The sequence below is a fragment of the Euleptes europaea genome, chromosome 11, assembly GCF_029931775.1.
Source record: "Euleptes europaea isolate rEulEur1 chromosome 11, rEulEur1.hap1, whole genome shotgun sequence".
Classification (NCBI taxonomy): domain Eukaryota; kingdom Metazoa; phylum Chordata; class Lepidosauria; order Squamata; family Sphaerodactylidae; genus Euleptes; species Euleptes europaea.
In genome coordinates this window covers 26,482,082-26,507,773 of record NC_079322.1, presented here as the reverse complement: position 1 = coordinate 26,507,773, position 25,692 = coordinate 26,482,082, and the positions used below count along the sequence as shown (strand labels likewise).

The 25,692-nt window shown below is 40.2% G+C and overlaps 1 protein-coding gene across 1 annotated transcript; it reads left to right on the top strand.

The window, feature by feature from the left end:
* Positions 1–23,809, top strand: FBXL2 (F-box and leucine rich repeat protein 2). The gene is made up of 16 exons (XM_056857055.1): positions 1–51; positions 1,282–1,343; positions 1,848–1,902; positions 3,124–3,198; positions 6,443–6,537; positions 9,677–9,745; positions 9,828–9,923; positions 10,170–10,296; positions 10,416–10,490; positions 13,029–13,159; positions 16,947–17,007; positions 17,725–17,769; positions 17,906–17,966; positions 21,562–21,569; positions 22,365–22,577; positions 23,665–23,809. The coding sequence occupies exons 1-16, from the start codon at positions 1–3 to the stop codon at positions 23,770–23,772; spliced, it is 1,332 nt and encodes a 443-aa protein (XP_056713033.1). The 3' UTR covers positions 23,773–23,809.
* The last annotated feature ends 1,883 nt before the right edge of the window (positions 23,810–25,692 follow it).

Genomic DNA, 25,692 nt, shown 5'->3' with positions numbered 1-25,692 from the left:
ATGGCGAAGCATTGGCAGATTACATGTTTAAAAGCATTTCAGGCTAGGATGGTAAACACGGCTAAGCATTCCTGAGATAAGCTATTCCCAGGACAGGCAGACTAAACACCAGCGCAGCTGTGGGAGAAAGGAAGAGTGAAACTGTACACAGAATTTACAGGCGTGGGAACCAAGGACTTGGTGTGTAGCCAGAAGCTGGCCTGCTCATGTCAAGAGCCTTTACCCCTGCTAGCAGCAAAGGCCTCACAGTAATGAGCAACCTTGTACATTCAGTCTGACTTTTGGGAAAGGGCAGGCTACTGTGGCTGGAATCCTGGGTGTGTGAGAGGACCCAACCTAGTGGCTAGTCTGTAAAAATCTGTTTGTGCCTGAAAGTATTAAAATTCAAACCATACTCTGAAGCCATAAATAGCTTAAATTTATGTGCCTCCACCAGGTTTCTCCTTTGACTACCTGTAGACCTGTGCTGCTGACTGTTCTTTGAAACCAACCTGTAAATAAATAAATCTTCTATAAATAAACAAATCTTGCCTCAATTGTCAACCTGTTCTACTTGCACACCGCAAAACTTTCCGCACGGCAGTGAACCCATTCTTATACACTTGCTACCTTAAGAATACCTTCATAACTGAGGGAAAGGTTTATAGTTTAAAATAAACCTGGTTCCCCAAAATCATAGGAGGCTGTGTGGGTCCCCTCAGTTTATAGAAAAGGCCTGTCACAGTTACATACCTGGCAGCTTTATACACTCTGGCTGCCAAGAAACTGCATCTAAAAATGGTGTCTGGAATTTAAATTCTTAATTTTGTAATCTGTTTTAGTTGTGTGGCATCTTATCTTGATGACTGTTTATTCTTCCTATGTTTTATCAATGTTTTATGTAGACCACACACAATAAACATTTACTACTAAAAATATCCTTTAGTATCCTTTTTCACACACGTGGAGAGACAAAGAAAGAGAGACAGAAAACGGTCCAATCTCTAAGTAGGTATAATTCTGCGGTATAAAATATATGTGGACTTTGCTTTCAGAGGTTTTGGATTATGTTGTATAAAGATGTTATTTGTGAACCTATATGTTTTGATGGTTGTTTACAAATACACAGTATCTATGCTTGGTCAGGAAATACATGAATTGTTCAAAATGAGAAAGTTGATTTTAACATAATATTTGAAAACTGATCCTCCTTGAAAATGTCTTTTAGATTTCCTTGTAGACAAACCAATATGAAGTTTGTGTAAAGAAATTGTTTTACCAAAATTGTGTTGTTGTTTTTAGGCTGTATCAAATGATGATGAAGCACTTATTAACAAAAAACTACCCAAAGAACTACTTCTAAGGTAATTTTAGATGATACTTTATAATTAGCCTCTTTCCATAGAAAAATCTATCTCATTTTAACCACCCTATACGTGTAGTAATGACAATGCAGTGCTATGCTGTTGGTATGTCTGCACTTTGCATACTTAATTCTAGCAATGATTGAGGGTGGGGTTGTAGGGACACTACACAGAATGGACATATGGCTATGGAGAAACAGTTTCAGCAGATACGGCTTGACACAGCCTCGTTTTCTTTATTTTACTTTTATGGAATAAATCTAAATCTTTTATTTTTCTGTAACACGTTCCTCTGTTTTTATGCAAAAGTATTGATTGGAGACTAGAGAGAAGTGTTTTTACAATAGTGTGTTTGAAAGCATACTTTGTTGGCTTTTGTTAAAAAGTGAACATTGAGAAAAGTCTGACCCAACATAAAACAATCTTGAATTGACATGTTTACATGCGTATGTTAGGCCAGATTATTGATAAACATGGTTTAATCTTTTCGCTCCTTTCTCATAGAATATTTTCCTTCTTGGACATAATTACTTTGTGCAGATGCGCACAAGTTTCTAAGGTACAGTTGTTTGCTTCATAATGTCTATTGTAATTCTATGAATGCCCAAATTCTATGAATGCCCACCGTAAGTGCTTCTTCATTTCCTATAATTTGTCTTTTAATTGGATTACCCAGTCTTGGTATACTGCAAAAAGTACAGTGTACTTGTAGGCTTCTGGGGGAGTCGAGGAAAGAAGTCAGTGGCTCATAACTATTAAAAGACTCCATTTCTAGTACCAGACATCCATTCTTCAAATGATTTAGTCATATCCATGCTCACAAGCATTTTGTGCTTAATTTTCCATGTATTTAATGTATTTTCCATGTATGTAGTGATCAGTTACTATGGTCAGTATTTCCTGTCACTACATTCATTTAAATAACAGTTATGATGGAATAATGATAAAAATATTTATAATGTATGAAGCGCTACATCAATACTCTCAGTTTCCCATACAACAGTCTTGCAAAGTTGGTTGGTATTGGTTTGAACCAAACAGAATAATGACTTGTTTATGGATGCCTGGTGAGTTGATGGCCAAAGCGAGGTTTCTACGAGGGACCTCCTGGGTTCTATACAGTATGTCTGCTGAAAAATTTAGACCTCAAAATATTAAAACATAGGCTCATGCAATGGAGGCATTACAGCCAATTCTGGAAGAGGGGATGGATGCATGGTGGCTCGGAGCAGCACAGCCGCAGCGCCTCCACAGAGGCTTCTTCTTGGCTGCCGCGGAGAAAATGAAACAATGTAAAATAGGGGAAACACTCCTATAGAAAACAGCGTAGCAATGCTGCAACTCAAGGGGGCTTTCCTGGGGCGAAAGGGGTTAGGATACTGCCTAAAGGCAGCTCCACCCCCTGGAATGCCCCCGTACATGCTGGCGCAGGCTCTCACTTCTGAAATTTTGCTCCCAGCATGGCTGTGCCGGTTGGGGAGTCCCACATAGTGGCGTGGCTTACTGGTGCTGGTGTGAATGCCCCCCTGCCAGCGTAAAGTGCCCCTTATCCTGGGATAAATGGGTACTTATGTCGGCACAGGGTCATGCCAGCTCCTATACTGATTTGGTCCCCCCTTCAGGATTGTGCTCTTAGTCAGCTGTAAGTCTTAAATAATTTTCAGCGTGAAAAAAGTTGATTATGAATTTTTATGCTTTTTGAGAAGTAATCAAAACATGGTTATTGTATTAAGATGTATTAAGTGTGTGCTATAATATGTATATGTATCATATATTTCAGTCCTGGAATATTTTGGCCTTGGATGGAAGTAACTGGCAAAGAATAGACCTTTTTAACTTTCAAACAGATGTAGAGGTTAGTAATGCTATAGTTCTTCACTATTGTTAAAAATAATGTGTACATAATGTGAAATAAAGACTTGGAAGGATGGATGTTATATACTTTTAGCTCTGTATCTGGTGGTTTTAATTGAATCTTTTAAGAGTAGTAGAGAATTATTTGAAACCTTATCTGACCTTCTGCCCAGTACATCCTAGAACCAACTTGAAATGGTTACATTTTCTGAGTCTGTGAGCTTGTATAAAGTATAGAGCTGATATGAAGAATAATTTTTCTGTGCACAGAACACCAACAGTGGGCAGGCAGCTTATTCAAAAGGTTGACCATAGAGAATTACATCTAAAGGTGAGATAATTCTTTACCTAGACTTTGATTTTTTTTAAAAATCCCTATATAAATATCTGTTTGTACCATTGGCATCAACAGCACTGATTATTGGTAGTTTTTGCAAACGCAATATCCACTGACACACTAATGGCACACCGAATTGACCCTTTTTACTCTCTAACCAAAATCAGGCTTGAATCATGCAGAAGTCCACATATTAAATATGCCACAGGTATTAGGTACCTAACTTTGAGGTTTCATTTTCTGCCACTTCATGATTCTTTTCATGGCATTTCATTTGTTTATAAAGCACATTTTTAATTTTGTATTTTCTGAATAGTATTTATTTATTATTTATTTATTTCCATTTATAGTTTGCTTTTCTCATTGGGACTCAAGACAGATTTCAAGTATGATAAAAGGTGTTTTAATCAGTGGATTACAAAATATTACAAATAATATCACAGTAATAAATAAGAGAGCCAGCATGATGTGGTGGTTAAGGGGTCAGACTAGGATCTGGGAAACCCAGGTTCAAATCTCCACTTGCACCATGGAAGCTTGCTGGGTGACCTTGGGCCAGTCATATGCTCTCATCATTGACCCTGGCTAGTATTTGGATGGGAGACCTCCAGGGAATACCAGGGTCATGATGGGGAAGCAGGCAGTGGCAAACCACCTTCAAATGTTTCTTGCCTTGAAAGCCCTACAGGGTCACCATAAGTCAGCTGTGACTTGATGGCAAAAAAAGACTAATAAGAATAAATAAATATCAATGTATGTATATGGAAACTGTTAACTGTGCCACCATTGCTGCTGTACCTCTATCTCTTTTTGGAAGTCACAGGGCTAAGAGAAAAGACAGGAAGCCCAACTTGAGCTGCCTGTGTACCACATGTACTTCTTTCCCCTTAGAAGTAATTTCCCCCACATTTTTGTATATATTAACTGTTCAGACCATCTAATTAGAGGAATAACCATTACTTTTCAAGTTAATAGAGCCATTAACATTATTATTTGATGCATCCAGATAATAGTTACAGTAAATAAACATTCTTCATTATTACTATACTTACACTGTTTCTACCATGCCAGAAAGTTTATAAACTCATGAGGTATTATTCTTCCCCATCTGCTCATGGAGTGATCCATATAGGGCTCAAAAGATCACTTTTCTCTTTCTCTTCCATGGATTTGCATGGACACATGAGCAGGCAGTGCAGTAGGTTATTGTGGGTTAAAGGAAATTTATGTGCATCTCAAAATACCCCTGTGCAGCGTTTTGCTTCTGCCTGGTCAAATTACACAGACTCTGGAGCTCGTGCAGTTTGATCAAGTAGAGGGGAAAGGCTGGATGGGGTTATGGGACAGAAATACTGACCTCTGATTCCCTGGGATTCTCTAGACTAGAGTACTGCTTATGTGCAGATGGGGGAGAAGAGAAACTGGGATCTGAACCCCACATACATGGAGAACCTTCCCCACATGCCTGTGTGGGGCAATACACGAATTTAATACGCCATTGAACACCCAATCCTCAACAGCCAAAATCATCTGTCTGGATTATTTTTAAAGGTACACAAAGTGCATATTTCCTGTATCCACTATCTTTTGCTCAATGTGACTTCCAAGCATGCCTTTTGGTGACATCTCATGCACAGTGCTAAGACTTCAACTTGCTGGTAAGGGTAAGATTTCTCATTATGTGACATTTCAATGTTTAACATTTTTATGATGGATGGAAACATTAACACATTAATATATGCCCAACAACATACGGTGTGCAAATTGCGCAGAAGAAAACCATTATCCAACGTTGGCTTCTTCTATACAACGAGGATTCTTTGTGTTGGTTTCATCACTTCTGCGAATGCAGAGGCATGCACATTGGCAGTGAGTTTTCTATGCACTTGCTCCATCAGTGCCTCACAGCTGCCACTTTCCCATAATTTTGCAAAAATGCAAATTGCTATAGTATTTTTTTAAGCTTTTAGTGGCACAGCAGGGGGAAATGGTGCCAATATGGGTGGGATCTTTTCAAGAGCAAGAAAAGAGCACACCTTTTTCCAACCAAATAGTATGGTAACACACTTGGAATGTACTCTTTCCAAAACGGTTAGAGCAAATCTGTTTTGAGAAAGAGCATATTAAGGAAGGGGGAAAGGACAGTGAATTTGAGTATTCTATCACATGGGTGTCCCCTCACCCAAGCACTGCAGTTTGGAAGCCAAAGCAGAGAAAAACCTCTGTCTGGAAGCAGCCTTAGTGTTAATATTTACTGAAACACAAGGCAATAAATATAAAAGATAATGCCAGCACGTTGGCATATTTATTTGCAACAGATATAAAAATCATGCTTTTCTATCAAAGCAATTAAACAGCAGCTTAGATTCTGTTTCCAGTCTTCTGGGCAGGAGGGGCAAATGATGGCAAATCCATCCATTCTTTGCACTAAAAAAGTCCCTTAACAGTCATAATCTAGCACAGTTCGTCTTACTTCCAGTGAACATATTGTATACAGTGTGTTTCAATGAGTCTGATAAAGGGTTAACATGTGACAAAGAATGAAACGGTAGAAACCAAACTAGACAAGATGCTGGCAAATCAACAGTCAGATCTTCTATTAAAAAACAAACAAACTCAGAGCAGCTGGGAAGGGAGGGTGGGTGAGTTGGATCAGGGAAGTAGAACTTGGGGATGGTATATGCCAATTTTTCTGGCTCCCAATGCTATTTTCCCTATCTAGATTGTACATCACCTCCATTTGTTCCACTGAGGAAAGGATAAATGTATTTCCCTCCTTGCCTTGTAACAGCTTTGATAAGAAACATTTTTTTCTTATAAGTTTTAGACGTTATGGTTCCTGGCGTGGATCTCATCGTAAAATCGATCTGATTAGGTATGAGGTTGACATTTGTTTCATCTGTTTAAGGGCCGGGTGTTAGAAAATATTTCCAAAAGATGTGGTGGGTTCCTGAGACAACTAAGTCTGAGAGGCTGTCTTGGGGTTGGAGACTGTTCTTTGAAGTAAGTAACAGCAGATAGATGCATTTACTTGAGTTGTATAATTGCGCATCATATATGTGGAGCCCTCTTTTTTTAACTTCAGTTGCAAACTTCAGCACGATGGAAACGCCAGGATGAGGGAAAAGCAGAAGCGGCATTGTGTGTCTGGACACAACATTGCCTTCCCGTGGCATCCGACCCACTTTAGATTAAGAGCGCGACTAAACTAAAGGCGCTGCTGGTGTAGCTTTGCTAAGAGTCAGTACAGCTCAGCCATTGGGAAGGGGGAGCACTTGTTGCTGACAAATCTAGTTCATGAAAGAAATGTTGCCTGTAGCATAGATAGTATTTTTGCCTGAACGAATGCTCGCCACTGATCTGCAACCAGTGGTCTTGCACCTTCAAGTGGGTCGTGGAGCCCTGCTGGGTCTTGAACCCCTCTAGAGCAGCACATCTATTTTGCTACCTTTTGGAAGGACCTGCTGTTTGTGCACTTGTATCGAGAGCAAGGGTGCCACACTTTATTTTATTTATTGATTTTATTGCATTTTACCCCGCCCTCCCCAACCTGAAGGTCGGGCTCAGAGCGGCTTACATGAAGCAAAATATGATAAAAACAATAAAACATTTTAAAATACAATTTAAAATAGCCCAGATCAATCCAATAATAGGACAATAATGCCTCCCGATGGTGCTAAAATCCAAAAAATAGCCATCTGCAGCCAGTAGATGAATCAGACCATCCCCAAGATAGTATAAGCAGGGGTTTAAGTCAGATCTTCTATTTAAAAAACAACAACTTCTTGCCTCACTTAGGATGCATTCTGAGAGGAGCAGCAGCATGGTGAGCAAGAGCTTTCAGCAGTGGAGATTATTTCCTTTCCACACAGGCAGGTTTAGAGAGTCCTCCACAAAAGCTTTCAGTTGCCTTCTCTCTCTTCCTCCAACCTGCCCATTCTGTGGTCCTACCATCAGGTCTGCCAGTGCTCTACCCACACTTACAGCATGGAACTCCCCTGTGCACTAGTTGGGTCATAAGTGCCCCTTCCTCTTCTGTCATGCGACTTTGTCACAAATAGACAACTGGAGATCTGTGATTGGATCTTCTGATCTCTTTAATTTTCTTTAAACTTAGTGTGGCTCCCTGATTTTGATTGGTGCTGAAACAGGAGGGATGAAGTAACTTTCCCATGTCATTTCCCAGGCAGTCATCTTACCCCCTGAGTTGGTATTGTACAGGAAATGTTGAGAGAGGATTATTCCCCCCTCCAGGCACCTGCTTTTAAAGAAAATTGAACATGGCTTATGGTATCACAGATCACCAGTATCTTGTCTCATTGTTCCCTCTGTGTGCCGGTTTCCTGGTGGTGCTGAAGTTGCTAGAAACTGTCTTAGGGGATTGTATACCGAGTTAAGTGCACGTAAAACCGTTGATTTCATCGTTGTATAAGATCTAGCTGTATATCTTTTAATTTGTATTCTAGTTTAAATATTGGAACTTCTTGCTGTAACGAACAGCTTATTTTAATTGCCTGGGTAGATTGCTTGGGGAATTTCAGGTGACTTCATACTGTAGTTAACAGTATGGATGTGACATTGATAAACTGTAAATCATCAAATGGATTTTCTGAGTAAAAGTTGTAGAAGAACTGGGGTTTTTCTTCAAGACTAGCTAATTGTGAGCAGAATTTCTTCTTTTTAAATACCTTTTAATTGTTCCTAATGAATCCTCTGAGGCTATAATTGGAAAGGGAAGAATGACATACTGAGAAGGAAGCTTTTGAACCTTTTCCTTTCATGCCATATTTCTTCTTAAAATCTCCTCCCAGCTGCTTTTACTGGGGGGAAATGTGTATATATACAAGGCCATTCTACATCAGCTAAGGTACTGGGAAGGGGCCGTGGCTCAGTGGTGGAGCATCTGCGGGGCATGCAGAAGGTTCCAGGTTCAATCTCCGGCATCTCCAGTTAAAGGGACTAGGCAGGTAGGTGATACCAAAGACCTCGGTCTGAGACCCTGGAGAGCCGCTGCCGGTCTGAGTAGACAATACTGACTTTGATGGATCAAGGGTCTGATTCAGTATAAGGCAGCTTCATGTGTTCATGTGTGTCCTGTGACCTGAAGGCATGGCAAAGCTAATTTTCGAGAAGGTAGGACCTTCCAGTTGTCTCTTGCCTTTAGTCTGGGAGACAGAGTTCGTGGAAGCTCTTCAAGAGCACAGGAACAAAAGGGAGGAGAACATAGAGCTTCTGAGTGAAGTTCATCCCATCAAAGCCTGTAACAAAGGAGGAAGAGCAGGCACCTGGTCTCCGTACCTCCTTCCTACCTCACTTCTGAGCCAAATAATAAAGAGTAGGTTGAGCGCACAGCCTAGGCATCTGCCTCTAAAAAGCTCCGTAGTGACATGTAGAGTGGTGTATTTCCCAACCCTGTGGGCTCATTTGGAATTCTTACATAGTATGATGAACGCAGCAACAAAATGGCTGCCTCAGGAGGCGGAGCCAGACACAAAATGATTGCCACAGCTTTACTTCAATAACTCCATGTAGATCCTTGTGCTTTGGCGGCAGCTGCCAAAGCAACACTTTAAAAATCTGCACAACCAGTCAGAAGCCTTGTTGGGCAAAAGCCCTACCTGCCCCCACCCACTTCCTAAAAACACTTGGTAAGCACCAGAAAAGGTGTCATCAGGCACCATGGTGCCCACAGGCACAACGTTGGGGGCCTGTTCTAAACTGGTACCTGCAGAATCCTCTATTGCATTCATGTCCTCAGATTTTTGGACTGTCTACTTGAAAGTTGCAAGCGCTAACTTCTCCTGGTTGTCACCCCTGGATGATTTGCAGTCAATTGTAAACATTTTTGCAGCCTTTAACAGATTAAGTCATATTACCTATTCTTCTTTTCAGAAGGTTCCTATTCTATGTGATAGTGTCCCCCCCATACTGTGCTTCTGTTCTGTAACCTTGTGCCAGTATTGCCCTGCCCTCCTGTCTAGAAGGCAGGACCTTACCCAATATAGAATGTCCACCAGTCTCTGAGAACAGAGATTTTTTTAAAAATCTGAAATGTTAAATAAAAAAGCATGAGCAGAGTGTGCCTAATTAGATAACAACTTGTTCTGCTTAACAGATATTTGCTTTTGTTCCTTTTTTGCAGAACGTTTGCACAGAACTGTAGAAACATCGAACACTTAAACCTTAATGGATGCACAAGAATTACCGATAAGTAAGTGAATGGTATTTGATGTGATGACTACTTAAAAAAAAAAAAAGCTGAAGATATTTTTAGTGCCTCTCTTTCTTTGCAGCACTTGTTATAGCCTTAGCAAGTTCTGCCCCAGGCTGAAACATCTGGATCTGACGTCTTGTATTTCCGTCACAGACAACTCTTTGAGGAATTTAAGGTAAAGCCATCTCCTGTTCAGCACAGGCTGAACTGATTGTGTTATATCTTGATATTGATGGGTAAGTAGCTGGGCCTGGTATTACTAATATTTAAAATATCATGAGTACGTATAGTCTTTCCCCAGGAATTTTCTGTAGAGGGCTGGCAGTTATCTGTAATGCTTGTTAAAACATGTTTAATTTACATTTGTCATTGTGACTATTCAAGTTTTATGTTTGTGTGTATGTTTTGTTAATTCTCACAGTGAAGGCTGCCAAAGTCTGGAATTCTTAAATCTTTCTTGGTGTGATCAGATTACAAAAGATGGTGTTGAAGCACTAGTAAAAGGATGTAATGGATTAAAGGCCCTATTTCTACGAGGATGCACACAGGTACTGCAAGTATATTGGGCAACTGGAAAACTTTCTTAAAAACATTAATTGAAAATCTTAAATTTTGCAATGCCAAACAGTTGTATTACTTGCTAATTTAGTTTGTTTTATTGATTCAGCTAGTAAATGAAGCTCTTCACCATATTGAGAATCATTGCCATGAACTTGTTCTATTAAACTTACAGTCATGTATGGTAAGTATCTCTTTTTAATAACAGTTTTCAGCTTGAGATGCTAAAATATTTCTGATTGCGAAATGACATACATACATAGAAACTTTGAAATGGTGCTGAAGGGAGTGTTTAGAAGTACAAGTAAGGCTACAATCATACGCATTTTCCATTGACTTTAACCAAATTTACTTTGGAGTATATGTGCTAGGATTGCACTGATAGTGTACAGCATAAGAGAGGAAAATTCACAGCCAGCTATGGTTTGTTTTTCCTCCTCTTTGGTCTTAAGTTCTTAAAATTTATAACTCATTGACTGTTCAGATTCTTTGTTCGGATATCTTGTCACATTGTGCTCTATCCCTACGGTGTCTTGAATAACAAATAGAAAGTAATACAATTGTTGGTTGCATTTCAGTGAAGAAGATGCAGCTGGTCATCTAACAGGAGATGCCAGGATTCAGAATTTTCAATAAAATATAAAGACTGTGCGACCATGGTCTTGGTATTTTCTTTCCTGATGTTTCGCCAGCAGCTGTGGCAGGCATCTTCAGAGGAGTAACATTGAAGGAGAGACACTGAAGGAGAGACGCTGTCCTTCAGTGTTACTCCTCTGAAGGTGCCTGCCACAGCTGCTGGCGAAACATCAGGAAAGAAAATACCAAGACCACGGTCACACAGCCCGGATAACCAACAAGAACCAATGAACTCTGACTGTGAAAGCCTTCGACAAAATATAAAGAATTTGTCAAATGAACAGTTTTTTAACATATTTCTCACTATACCATTTCACTTTATTAGACTGATGCTGAATCTTACCTAACATAGGCTTGCATCCAGTGAAGGATTTCTGTGGAGGGTGAGGGGATTTTTGCCAGTTCCCCGTCCTGGTGTAGACCTCCAGTTGTTCCCTCAGGATGGTCCCCAGGGAGCAGGAGGGCAGAGGAAAGGAAGACACACTTCCATCCATGGAAATTACTGGTGTATCCAAGTCTTTAAGAACAAGGACACTGTTGTGTCTGAATATTCTCAGTCGTCTTTGTAAGAAAGATATACTTCCGGTAAACAGAAAGATTTAAGTTACTTACTTGAAATATTTATACACATTTCCCTATGATGCTCAGAGTAGCTTATAGATATATTAAAACAGTATCACAATTTTCTTTAAAAGTTTAGCCAGTGTGGTGTCATGGGTTAGAGTGCCTGACAGTGACCAGCGGGCTCAAATCTCCATGGGATCTTCTGTGAAGGTCAGAGGATAACCATGGGTCAGTCACCATTTGCCATTCTAATTTACCTTGCAGGGAGTTGGATCCTATCAGTACTGCTGGCATGAAAGCAAGGCTGTTCTGCCTGGTGAAGGAGGCTCTTTCCTCTGGGGAACAGGCTGCCAACAGGCTGGAGAAAGTGTTCTGTCCCTTTAACAGAGGACTTAATAGGATGCTATTTACCAGGTGATGTTATTTACCACCATTCCATGAAAAGCTGCCATTTCACCTGCCGATTTCCACACATTCAGTCTCTTGAAAGGGACAAGACGGGTTTTCTCCAGCCTGTTGGCAACCTTAAGAGAGAGAGAATTCTACAAATGTGGAGCCACCACAGAGAATGCCTTAGTCCAGTTCAGTGTGTGCCTCATCTCAGAAAGTAAGAATACCAAGAGTAAGGCTTCTCTGAAAGATTTCAATAGACAGGGGGACTTGTATGGGAGAGATGCCCTTCAGATACCCTGGGATCAGCTCATATAGTGTTAAATATCAACACCATCATTTTGAATTTCTTGTGGAAACAAAATGGCAACTAATATAGTTTTTTAAAAACAGGCGTAGTGTGACACCACAGCATGTTTCCTTTAAAATACAACACTATTTTTTAACCAGTTGAAGTTTCTGAGACGTCTTCAAAGGGAATCCAAACTTAGAGGGCCTTACAGATACCATGTCCTGATGTGGTCAGAGCAAGGTTGCAGCTGGTTCACCACTATGGAAACTGAGTAACTGCAGAAGCAGTAATTTTATTGAATAATCTGATCATCTCTCAGTTCAGTTTGTATTGAGATGCATGAGGAGATCTTGAACAGTGCTAAATAGTGAACTGGCCAAGTGTCTTCAATAAGGTTGATTTGGCACGTGTTGGAAAAGACTGGATCAAGTGAATTAACTCTGATTCTTCTATTGCTTCAGCATCTTAGCACAAACGATGTTCATTCTCCATGACATCTTATCAGGTTTCGCAGCCTATATCTTTTCTTTCAAAGATCATCTTGATCAATAGTGTTGCATGAGTATCTTACATCGTTTCAGATGTTAGGGAGATGCTTACATCTTGTTTTTCTGCTAGTTTGCTGTCTTTCTTTAGCAAAAGACACATACTTGTGTTACAGTTGTCACCCCCAAATTATGTAGCTGTAGTTAAAAAAGTATAGTAGTATCAAACACATGATCAATGCTTAAAGGAAGATCCAACCTGAAATAGTATGATATACATTGTGTTCAATTGGTACATCTTAAAATAGATCATGTAACATTAGAGGACAAAATGTTCCACCGTTCTTTGTTCCAGCAAATATCAGATGAAGGCATAGCGGGTATCTGTAGAGGATGTCACAGACTCCAGTCACTTTGTGTTTCTGGTTGTACAAACCTTACAGATGCTTCTCTCATAGCACTTGGTTTGAACTGTCCAAGACTGAAGTGAGTATTGTTCAGATTTTATACTAATAAGCCTCTGTCTTGAATATCCTGAAATTGTACTAATCTACCTGGGACTACTGGGTGCTTTTTACTATCACAGAAATTGCTTATTACTAAAGTTTTATTTAGTCATACTTTTAATATAAATATACACATTATTAGAAATCTGAACATAACTGCATAGTCTAGATTACAGAATATGATCCTGAGGAGCTGATAGTATGCTTACTTTTTAAAATGATCGTGGAGTAAATACTTATAACATTAATTTTAGTGGTGTCAATTCAGAACCCAACAAACAAGATATATTCTGGGCCATTGCAAATTAAGGATTTAGAGGCAAAAGTTGTTGTTTCTCATTTGTCTTCACTAATTCAAGATGTTGACGTTAGGCTCCCTGAACTGATGGCAGCTGATACAAAGCACCCAAACCAAGGCTATTTCAGTAAAGAGGTGATAATCCTGTTGTGATTGGTTCAGCCTTGTAGTATCAATTGGATACATGTGATTCCTGAGTACTGCTGCAATCCTGGGGGAGGGGTGAATCTCCATAGAATCCAGTGTGACTCCACACCAGACTAGGTGCCACTTTATTACAGGATGGCAAACTCGCAGGTGTGGGAGCAAACACACCAGCGTCTGGAAGCAATGGCGCTCTGCCGGCCCCTGCCACCAGCACAGCCAGTCCAGGAAGTGAATCTTGGAAGAGAATGGTCGCGCCAGTGTGGGGTAGGCATTCTTGGGGCATTCCCGGGGGTGAAGCTCTCTTTAGGTAGTTTCCACTGCCCTTTCGGCCTGGGAAGACCCCCTAGTGGGGCTGCGCCATCTTTTTTGGTGACGCAGCCTCATTTTTTTCAATGGGAAATTTCTCCCCTTTTTCTTTTTAAAATTTTTTCCTCTGCGGCGGCTGGGACGCCTCAGAGGGAGGTTGCGTGGCTCCACTGCTCCCGGCTGCCATGGATCTACCCCCCCTTTAGGAATGGGCTGCCCATTAACACTTCTGTTAACTAGCTGTGAGGCAAGCGTCCAGCACATTAAAAAAACACCTAATGCTGGTTTGATTCTAAGGAGTTTTCTTCATATAAGTCTGAAAACAGCCTTTTATTGGTCTAATATGGCAGGGGAAATCACCTCAAGGCAAGGAAGTTCTACTTTAATTGGTTCTTATGTACTTCAAGAGACTGGCTTGGGTATTCATGGGTAGGTTGTCTAATAACTTTTGGGAGTTTTTTTGAAAAAAATGCTCCAGTCATTTTACAGATTGGTATGGAGTTGAAGCTGATTTAAATCATAGTTGGTCTACTAAGCTTACCCTGATACTTAAGGATTTGAGGGTCTATTAAGCTTACACTGATAGTTTAAGATTTGAAATGTAATTTGCATGATTGGACAAGTTTTTTCAGTAAATGTATGGAATTGCTAATTAAACAATCTCTGGTCTTTTCCTGGCACTCTTTATCCATCTCGGCCAGTGTTCTTCTAGCACAGTAGGAATGCAGAACTGCACATTTTTTCTATGATCTTAATTTTAAAAAGTCTAGAACAGCAGGCAAACAAAATCTGTGTTTCATTAGGGGCATAATTTTAAGGTACAGAATCATCGGACTTGAAGGGATAAGATGTAGAACTTTCCTATTGATGGCATGTGAGAAACAGTAATTCAGGATCCCATTAACTGAAGACCGTTAAAAACCTACTTCTGCAAGAAATTGGAAACGGAAATAGAAGACAAACTGAGCAGTGTCATTGCCACAGAGTCTAGCAGTGTCCTGATCTACCCTTCTTCCATAGGGATCAATGGCAAATGTGAGTGGTGGTGTTCTTGGGGGCAAGATGCCCCCTGCTTCTGACTGGGCGACTCAGACTTTACTAAGAGGGGTGCATTGTGCTCCCTCTCAGGAGTCCGGGCAATATAAGGCCCTTCTATCCACCCACTTCAGGCGATTTTCTGGTCTTTAAAAAATGATACTTACTGGCAATTCTGTTTGTTGTGAGTCTCCCTTTTCCTGATACTGTTCCCCTCCCACTTCTTCTTAGGGTCTGTTTGTGGAGGTGATTTTTTCTTTGCAATGTATTTCTGCATTATTTCCCTTAAGGTGAATATAGAAAGGTTGGTGCATTTTATATTTTGTTTTGTAACTTCTGCTTTCTGATAGCTCTGGCTGCAATTTTTTCCCTTCCCTTCTGCTTTTTTGAGTTACAGAAATTGATAATGTTAAGTCTCGTCAAGCAGTGTATCAATAAATGTGCCATGCCAAGAGAAAGTATTTTTAAGAAATAACTTTTTGTCTAGCACACTGGCTAACATCTTACATTCCAAAATGAACCTGTAAAGTTGTTCTTCTGTATAAGCAGTCTATGTTGCCATTACCCCAGCAAGCAAGTATACTAACTTCTGGCAGCTGGGGCTTGCCTCAGCTTACTCTGTAGAGGTTTTGATGCCTTTTCGTGAATTTAGTCCCCAGCTTCCTCAGTTCCTATTGTAAAACAGAACTAGTAACAACCCCCCCAAAACCCAGTGATTTAAGTAGTCTGTGTAGATTTGACTGGTTCAAATCTAGAGGCAGATACATGCAAGATGAAAGGGCCAAAAGCCTATTTGTACACCAGAAACTGTAGTGCGTGTTCCTTATTTATCGACTACAGTAGATGTTCCATTACAAGGCTCCATATCTGTATATCACAATTTTCAACTGTTGACTGTTCTGAACTAGCATCTTGCTGTAGCTGGTAAGTGCAAATGGCATGTTTGAAGGCATGTAATGCAGCATCCTATCTGAAGGTAAAGCAGATCTGGTTAGTACTTGGATGGAAGATCTCTTGAGACCCCTGTGTATGTTGCTTTATGTTCCAAGGAAGAAAGGTGGGATGTAATCTAGCCTTTACATTATATTGGCATGAATACAAAAAGAGGCTGTAGGCTCTTAAGCTGCTGGGAGCCTTGGAGTGCTTCTGATGAGCACAGTCTAAAATTCTGTAGCTTCAGCACCATGGTGAGGTAGATAGGGTGGGATCAGAGTTTTTATTATTTTATTTTATTAGATTTATATCCCGCTCTTTCCTGGCCTAGGCCAGGCTCAGGGTGACTTATAACAATCCATAATAATAATACAATAAATATAAGATAAAATTGAATAAAAATACAAAAATACTTGATATCGAAATCCATATAGTATGGCGCAGAGTGGTAAAGCTGCAGTACTGCAGTCCAAACTCTGCTCATGACCTGAGTTCGATCCCAGCGGAAGTTGGTTTCAGGTAGCCGGCTCAAGGTTGACTCAGCCTTCCATCCTTCCGAGGTTGGTAAAATGAGTACCCAGCTTGTTGGGGGTAAAGGGAAGATGACTGGGGACGGCACTGGCAAACCACCCTGTAAAACAAAGTCTGCCTAGTAAACGTCGGGATGTGACGTCACCCCATGGGTCAGGAATGACCCGGTGCTTGCACAGGGGACCTTTACCTTTTTAACTAAAGCCAAAAGATGGTTCCTGCTTCACATTCTCATCTCTGTGTACAAGGCATGCCATCTTGGATTTTAGCCTCATGAAGTTCCAACTCCACACTCCAATATGTTCAGTTCTGAATCAAGAAGATCAATAGTCATAGTAGCAGCATTATAGCCATCTATAGGACTAAGGAATAAGCATTGATATCCTCAGGCCAAAGATATGGTGAGGCCATATTTCAGAGCAGTTATAGAATAAGGCACACATACTAGGTACAAGCACCATCATAAGGACTTGCTTCTAATTATTCTACGCTCTAAAATATTTACATTACATTTCAGGATTTTGGAGGCTGCAAGATGTTCTCATCTCACAGATGCTGGTTTTACACTTCTAGCAAGGGTAGGTAAGATTAATTTTATAATGTATTTGAAATAACATTTTAGTCTCATGATAACTTGTAGGAAAGTTAGGCTGAAAGACAGTGATTGCCTCAAGGCCCGAATTTCAGTGATGCAGGAACATACTTGGGTTTCCCAAAACCAAACCCAGTATAGCAACTATGCTACATTGCACTAAACCAGATTGTTAAAAATTAGAGTCTGAAGTATCACTATTTTACCAGGTTGTAAGGAAGGCAGTTCTTATTTAGGGAACAAGTGGATAATCCTTGAATGACAGGATTTTTTGCCCTGAGGATAGAATCGTCGTGCTTATGTAGACTCAGTACTCCAGAGCCTTGCTGGGGGTTTGTACAAAATGCAGTTTGCAAAATTATTTCCTCCCAACATGCATTTGAAGCAGTGAGCTCTGACTCTTGAAAGTTCATGCTGGAATAAATGTTGTTGGTCTTTAAAGAGCCACTGAAATACTGTGTTACTTTCTATGATAAACTAACATGGATTAGCAGCTACCTATAATGTTGGATTATAATGAATTAGGCTGCGTGCTGAATGATAAGAAAAATAAATTATAATGCATGTTTTCCATTTGCATTATTTTAAATTTCTCTTGCCAGGCCTATGTAAAGTATCTAAAAGTATAAATGAAAATCTAAACTCTAGTTGTTCTTAAATTTAGTCTTGTTTTTGATTGTGCCATGTCTTTTCTAATTTGTAGAATTGCCATGAGCTAGAAAAGATGGACCTAGAAGAATGTGTTCTGGTGAGAGTCATTTGTACAAGGGCAGTGTGTTATAGCCAGTAAAATTAATAAATAGTTGTTGGTTTCTCGCAATAACTTACAGACAAAAAATTGTAACAGAAGATGTTTTGAATATGATTTGTTCTTTGCATTCTAGATAACAGACAACACATTGATACAACTTTCAATTCACTGTCCTAAACTGGAAGCTTTGGCAAGTTTTACATCATTTTCCTTTTTTTGTAAAATATACCAATTAGATTTGCTTAAGTGCTTTATTTCTTCTCTTTGCTATAATACACATGGAACTAGGAAATTTAAGTTTAGCAGTGTACAAAATTTGCAGGGACAAGGAACTATACAGGGCAATAAAATTATCTTTGGAAATTAAGGCAAATAGTTTTTTTAAATTGACAAGTGTACTTAATTTTAAAAATTCAGTTACATTAACTTTACTCTATAGTTAATCTGAATTACAAGGAACTCTGAATTTAACACAGACATGTTAGTCTGCATGTCTACTTTCCTAAAAACTTATTTAAATACTGGTTCTTGTAGGTTATCCGGGCTGTGTAACCGGTTACGCAGCCCGGATAACCTACAAGAACCAATGAACTCTGACCGTGAAAGCCTTTGACATTATTTAAATACTGTTTTTTTGGGGGGGGGGGAAGAATAATGAGGGAAAATATCTGATCTGAGGCTCAGCATTATAAATAACACAATGAAATTGTTCATTGCGTTTTCTAAAGAATGAGTGCTGTAATTGGAGAGCCAAACGTTTGGGTCCCATGACATGGTTGGATGTCAGAGCAACCTTGCTGCAGCTAAGCAGGTATGGATGTGGTCTGTATCTAGATGGTAGCTTTCTTGAGTATCCTTCGTCAGCTACCTTCAGTGCCATCATGGAAGAAAGGTAGGATGTAAATTCAGTTAAATAAAATACAAACACAAATGTTGCCCATAGCAGGGTGACAAGGTTTTTTTGTTTAACATAGGTGGAAATTTGGAAATAGATACATTATACAGGTACAGTATAATGCTAGCTTCTGTAATGTAATGTGTGGGTCTACTCTTCGAGCCAGTGGCCGGCTGGCTTCCAACAGTGTATCAAGGGCAAATATTATTTTGAGTGTAATAATGTATGTAACTACATTTATATTCTGCCTTTCTTCCACTAACTGAATCCTAATCTGTTTAGCATCAGCAAGGTTGTAGCATGTGACCTCCCAGCCATCTCACGAGGTGTGTGTGTGTGTGGGGACTTGTCTGTGACATTCTTCAGAGGTGCCGTACAAAATCAGGAGTTATTCCCTCCCTCCCCTCCCCCCCCCCACTTTTACAAGTTCGGGAGAGAACTGGCACTCATTTGTGTAGTGCAGTGTGGTTGAGATGCTTGGGATGACTTCATAGCAGAGTGTAATATGGACAACTGCAGCCTTCCTCTAGAGCTGGAAAGGAGGCTCATTCCCAGTGTTGCACTGTGCATCAGAGGTGCTCCAAACAGCTCAGGATGCATGTTAGTATTCTGTTTCTCCTAATTCATCATTAAATAATTTATTTAATATTTGCTTCCTACAATTGGGCTTCTGGTTTCAGTCACCTGGCAATATCCCAGTAAATCAATCAGAGGTGGTAATTCATTGTTGTTATTCATATGTATATGAACTGCATGCAATCTAAGCTGGAATCAACCATGAAACCTTCCCTGAGTTCCTTGAAGATATGGGATATTCCAGCAAAATATTCTTGCCTACGCAACAGAGCCTTATAAAATACTAGAAACCACTCTGATAGCTAATACTTTATGAATCTTATCTGGGACAGCTTCAGTTTAATTCTCTCCTGAGTCGGTTGACAAATCCTCTCCATTTGTGTAAAAGAATCTTGGAACACTGAGACATCATGGGAGGAACTTGTAGAGAGAACAGAGACATGTTTTTTGGGGGGTTTTTTGGAAGGGTGTTCAGCTTTCTGGTATTACTGGAAAAAAACCTTCCATGAAGTTCCATTCCATCTCTGACTTCTTAAAAAATATATTGAGGAAAAGGAATTTTCCATTCTCAAGGTCTGTGGAAGGCTTCAGAGACTCCACAGTCATAGTTTATGATCTGTTACTTCTCCATCAGTGGAGTAAGGTATCCTTGTATGGGTTGTGCTCCTTCCTCCATAGAAAGGGCACATGCAGATTTCTTGCAAGGGCTTCCACTATTCTGAGGAAGCACTCCACCTTTCCAGCCCATGCCCTGCCTGCTCCATGGATGGACGAGCGTTCACAGTGCTCCCACCAGCATGGTGTAGTGGTTAGGAGTGGTGGACTATAATCTGGAGAACCGTTTGGTTCCCCACTTCTCCACATGAGCGGCAGATGCTAATCTGGTGAACTGGGTTGGTTTCCCCACTCCTGAACGTGAAGCCAACTTGGTGACCTTGGGCTAGTCACAGCTCTCTTAGAGCTCTCTCAGACCCACCTACCTCATAGAGTGTCTGTTGTGGGGAGGGGAAGGTGATTGTAAGCCAGTTTGATTCTTCCTTAAGTGGTAGAGAAAGTTGGCATATAAAAACCAACTCTTCTTATTGAAAATGCAGGCAAAAACATCTTTAAAAATTGCCAGCCTCTGCCTCTCATTCATGAGCAGCAGTGGTGGAAAGTACATAGAGTTGTCCCGGATGGATCAGTGCCTCAAGGCAGTTAACCACAGTTGAGCCACCATCAACAGGGGAAAGATTGGCATCATTGGAAAACTTATCCAGATGCATCAGAGCATGCATTTCCCTGCCTTACCACAGCCAACATCTGCCATCAACCTCAAAGGTTACTTCCTTTTTTGCTAGAGAGACCACTACATATTCAACTCTCTACATCAATGTATCCATTACGTGGATAGATAAGACAGTAACTTAGGCTTCTGCCTCTACTTTGGTGAGGCAGTACCTACACGAGTTTGCCTCAATTGTGGCTGCTTTAGACAGCAATCTTCTCAAAAATGTAGTTCCTTAATTCCTCTCCTTTCAATTTTTTTCCCACCTGGGATAATAGGAGCTTTTCAATATCCCATTCAAGGATACCTTCCTCCACTGATGGAGAACAAAACATTAGGATTGCCATGAAGGATTCTTCTCATCAGTGGATTGGAAGGTGTCCTTCCCCACCCTACTTGATGGAGAAATTGGAAAGGCACTCCCTACATCAAAAAGGTACACTGTTAGGTTTTTCTTCACCTATTTTTCAGCCTTATAGCATCTCCACTTACAGAACTCAGCGAGAATTCTCCTTTATGTGATTGTGGATCTGTCTCCATTGGAAGGTTGGCTAAACAGGAACTTGGGAGGTGGAGTGCTTCCTCAGGATAGTGGAAACCTTTGCAAGAAATTTGTGTATGCCCTGCCCATGAAGCAGGGAGTAGACACAACCCATACAAGGATACCTTCCCATCCACTGATGAGAGGAAAGTTCATGGTAAGCCCAATGTTTCGTTCTACTCAACCTGTCACCATGGTATTCTCTTGCATTGATTGGGTAAGGGGAATAGCATTCTGGTGGTTCTGTTCATATCTGGTTGAGTGCTTCCAGAAGGTGGGCCTGTTTGACACCAAAGGAATTATGCCGTGATGGGCCTCAACACTTAATTCTGTGCCCATGCACGTGTGCTACATGAAACCACTGGGGAAGTCATCTGGAATTTTGGAGTGATGTGCCATCAATGTAAGGATGACAGACAGCTCTGTATCTTCTTTTTATTTGATTCATGAGGGGCAGGCAGTTGATGTTGTCTCGATTGGGGGCAATAAGCAAGCTCAACCTCAGAGCAGTACTTTTGGTTGGTAACGGCCAATTCTGGAGGGGTTGTGCTCCCCGTGAAGAAACAGGTTTGCAGCTGAGGATGCTGTTACATCCAGACCTTTAAATGGATGCCTGAATCTCATCTATAGTGTATAGCATCTCTTAAATCTTTACTCAAGAAACACACTTTTCTAGGCTTGATTAGTGTAATGTATTCTACATGAGGTTGCCTTTGAAGATTGTTCATAAGGTTTAGATAGTCCAGAATACAGCCGTTCAGTTGCTAGCTGGGGTGGTCTACAGGCAGTGTATCACTTCAGTATTAAGACTGTCACTGCCTGTTTGCTCCCACTTTCAAGCCCCACACAGTATAGGATTGTCTGTCCTCATATACTTCCCTCCTGGATCCTGCATTTTTCATCTCAGATCCTCTTTTGTTCCCCTATGTTGTGAGCCATGGTAGGTGCTGACAAGGAAACAGTTTTGCCTGGGTGAAGACCATCGGTGAATAGCTATAATCACAGCCTCAAACCTATCAGTTTACCAGGCTTGCAAGATTACTACCACATCCTCAGCCAGACCAGTGGCAAAAACCTACCTCAGCTGTCAGTCTGAAATGCCACTTATTACTAGGTATGATGCCATAAATAAAATAATCCCTCCTGAAATTCATCTTCAAACAAAAGGACTGTCTTGGAGGTTAGAGGTAGCTAGCCTGGTTTTCTCAGTAGAGAATGGTTAAGATGGCAAACCCTTTTGGCAGAAGAAAAAACCAGGAAGTTCTTTGCAGAAATGTACATGAAATCTCACTAATAGTTTTGTTCTGTTATAGAGTTTGTCCCACTGTGAACTAATCACAGATGATGGGATTCTGCACCTGAGCAGCAGCACATGTGGGCATGAACGACTCCAGGTACTAGAGCTGGACAACTGCCTGCTAATTACAGATGTGACTCTTGAACACCTTGAGAACTGCCACAACTTAGAGAGAATTGAGTTATACGATTGTCAACAAGTCACCCGTGCAGGCATCAAAAGAATAAGAGTATGTATTGTTCAAATCTTCCAAGCTGCATGGCTTCAGTGATAGTGTTCATAGGAAGGGGCCGTGGCTGTTTGTAGAGCATCTGCTTGGCATGCAGAAGGTCCCAGGTTCAATCCCTGGCATCTCCAGTTAAAGGGACTAGGTATGTAGATGATGTGAAATGCCTCTACCTGAGACCTTGGAGAGCTGCCGCTGGTCTGAGTAGACGATACTGACTTTGATGGACCAAGGGTCTGATTCAGTATAAGGCAGCATCATGAGTCTGCCCATGATGTCTTAAAAAAGTCCTGGTTGTAATGTAGGCTGCTTGCTCAGCAGAACTGACAGTATCAATTGGGCTTGGAAGAGGAATGCATACGGCTTCTGTAGAAGGCTCGCTTTGTTTAAAAGTTGAGTTTATCAGTTTTTGAAATAGATTGCTTTGAAGTGGACTCTAGCAAACAATTCAAGTAATGACCACCTTTTGCCGAAGAGTCCTAGGAACTGAATTCTAAGAATACCACTGGCTGTTGTGCGCATCTAAGCGTGCCCACTTGCCAAACTAGTTTGATTTTGAAGTATTCCTTCCTCTCCTTTTACATGGGCATTTTTCTTTCGATCCAGTTTGAAGCTAATTATAGTTACTGTAACATGTCTGCTACAATATTTTCGCTAACCATAGTATATTCAAATAAAAACAAAGTGGTTCGGGCAAATTTTTTTGTTTAAGTCCATTAAAACTAACCAATTAGCTCCAAAAAACAAACAAAAAGAAAACCCACTCCTATGTTTGCTTGATAGATCCAGTCCGAATTCAGCAACACTTCCTAGTCTTGTTTTCTAAATATTAGACTGTTTCTCCCTTTCCAGGAACAACACACACTGAACATACAACTTACATGAGCTTTCTTCTGTGCTTTTATGACTTCTGAATATGCTTTTATTTAACCATTCTATAGTTGTGGGTGTGGGTATCATCAGTTCTTCAAAGCCATAAATTGAAAGCAGGACTCTAGAGCAGACCCCCCTTATAGTTAGGCACAACAGAATAAATGTTAAGGTTCCTATGAAGGTAAGAGGTCTATTAAGAATTAATTTCTGTCTGCAGGCTCATCTACCAGCTGTGAAAGTTCATGCTTACTTTGCTCCAGTAACTCCACCTCCTTCTGTAGGAGGTACTCGACAACGACTCTGCAGATGTTGCATTATTCTTTAACAGGTAAAGAGCTGGGCTGATGACCAGTTCAATGAAGGAAAAGAGTGACAGGAGTCCATTGGCCACTATCTAAACAGCACCATGCCAGCCATCAAATTCTGCATTGGTTGCAATTCCAATGCAAGTTTACAGGTAAAATATATTTTATGCAGATGTGAATAATGCTGACATTCTGTTTATTCTAACTTTTCTGCTAGTACAATCCAGATTTGGTATCAGATTGGTTCTACTGGCTGAAAATTTTTAAATACCAGTAGAACTCAACTACATGTGTAGTAATTCCAATTCATGTATTAGACAGTGATTAGAACACAAGACTTCAACAGATGTAGCCAAAAATGATTGAGTCCACAGTTATTTCATAAAGAACTGTCAGTTAAATTGGTCATAGTTCCAAGTATTTTAAACAAATGTCTACCCTTCTAAGAGGCCAAATTTTTATTACCTGCTGAACGAGCAAATTTGCAATGCTAGAGAAATTCAAGAAGCTGTTATACCATTGTAGCTGATTAATAAATCAGTTCTTGAAAAGTTTTGAAAGATTATTGTATGGCCGATGGTAAAACAGCACACAGTATAGCTGCTGGGTAGGCTTTATTGACAGAACGTTTCAGTTAGTAGCAGTGCAAATGACCTTCAGCCCATGCGGGTATGCCATGTTTGAATCTACTATGTGTATCAACAAATGTCAGATTTGTTTTCAATACAGAGAAATAAATGCCTTCCTAAAATTCCTAAAGCAAATTGTTGGCAAGGATGGAGTTGCCCTGCAAGACCTGATTAAAACATACGAGAAAGCACACTTGGAGGGGCAACGTCTCCTCTGCCTAGTCAAAGGCTGTTTCATTGGCTTCTCTCACAGTTGGCAGGCAACTCACTACTGAAGTACAGGACACCCTCAGCACTTGCAGAAGAGGCATGTCTTCTCCCTTTGCCTCTTCAGCCCATGTTGCTCACATCTTTCCACCCTAAAATGTATCTAAGCCCCCATGGTGGCCATTTCTGACCTACCAGATTTATACTCAAAATATGGAAGCAATTATGTATACTTTCTTAACTGGAAGTCAACGTAAGTCAAATACCCAGTAACTACGGAACATTTCCCTATTAAAAACAATTTTTGTAAGACTGCTAGAGTTGGAAGAAATATGCACATCCTTACTACCGCGTAAAACTTTTTAAAAAACATACAACTTATGAGCTGTACTTACGAGCATTCCAAATTACTTATTTAATGGTATTTAAATTTCGCTGACAAAAATTATTCAGATGCTTGAGCTAAAGGGGAAGGCATTTGACTGACACAATTTTATAGTAGGCGTTAAATCTGTTTTGGAGCAAGATTTGAAATGCAAACTACACTAAAAAATCATGTACAAAATACCACGGGGCTATATATTATTACTGTGTGGAGAGCATCAACAATGGGATATTCCTACACCTGGTAAAATATTCTACAGCAGCACATATCTAAAATTTGCTATCTGTCTATGGTAATCACATTGTAAATGAAAAACAGCTTGTCAAATCAAATTGTGTTGATGTGTGACTTTATAAGTCAAATGTTTATGGAAGCTAAAATACTTGCTCCAAGTAAAATAATTTGATACAGAATACTATTTAAATAAAGCTGCCCATATTCAGACTGCTTCAATTATTTCAAATGCAAAAGATGGAAATTTGATTTCTACTGCAAGTTTTTATGAGCAACACACTTTGAAGACCACCAAGTTGTATGTATCATCTCAATTATCCACCTGTATCCTATTCAGAGCTCAATAAAGTATAGCTGGGAAGGGGTGCAATATTTTCTCCAAGTTATTACCACCTGCATTTCTAGTATCACTTACTAGATTTTTACAAACGCAAATTTGGGAAAATAAACTTACCAAGTTACTGGAAAAAGTTTTTACTGAAATT

Bases quoted from the DNA above. Each gene is read 5' to 3' on its own strand.
- FBXL2 (XM_056857055.1), top strand. From the start codon at position 1: ATGGCGAAGCATTGGCAGATTACATGTTTAAAAGCATTTCAGGCTAGG. The intron at 1,903-3,123 runs GTACAGTTGTTT...CATATATTTCAG, and splicing joins GATGCGCACAAGTTTCTAAG to TCCTGGAATATTTTGGCCTT. The intron at 17,770-17,905 runs GTGAGAGTCATT...TTTGCATTCTAG, and splicing joins ACCTAGAAGAATGTGTTCTG to ATAACAGACAACACATTGAT.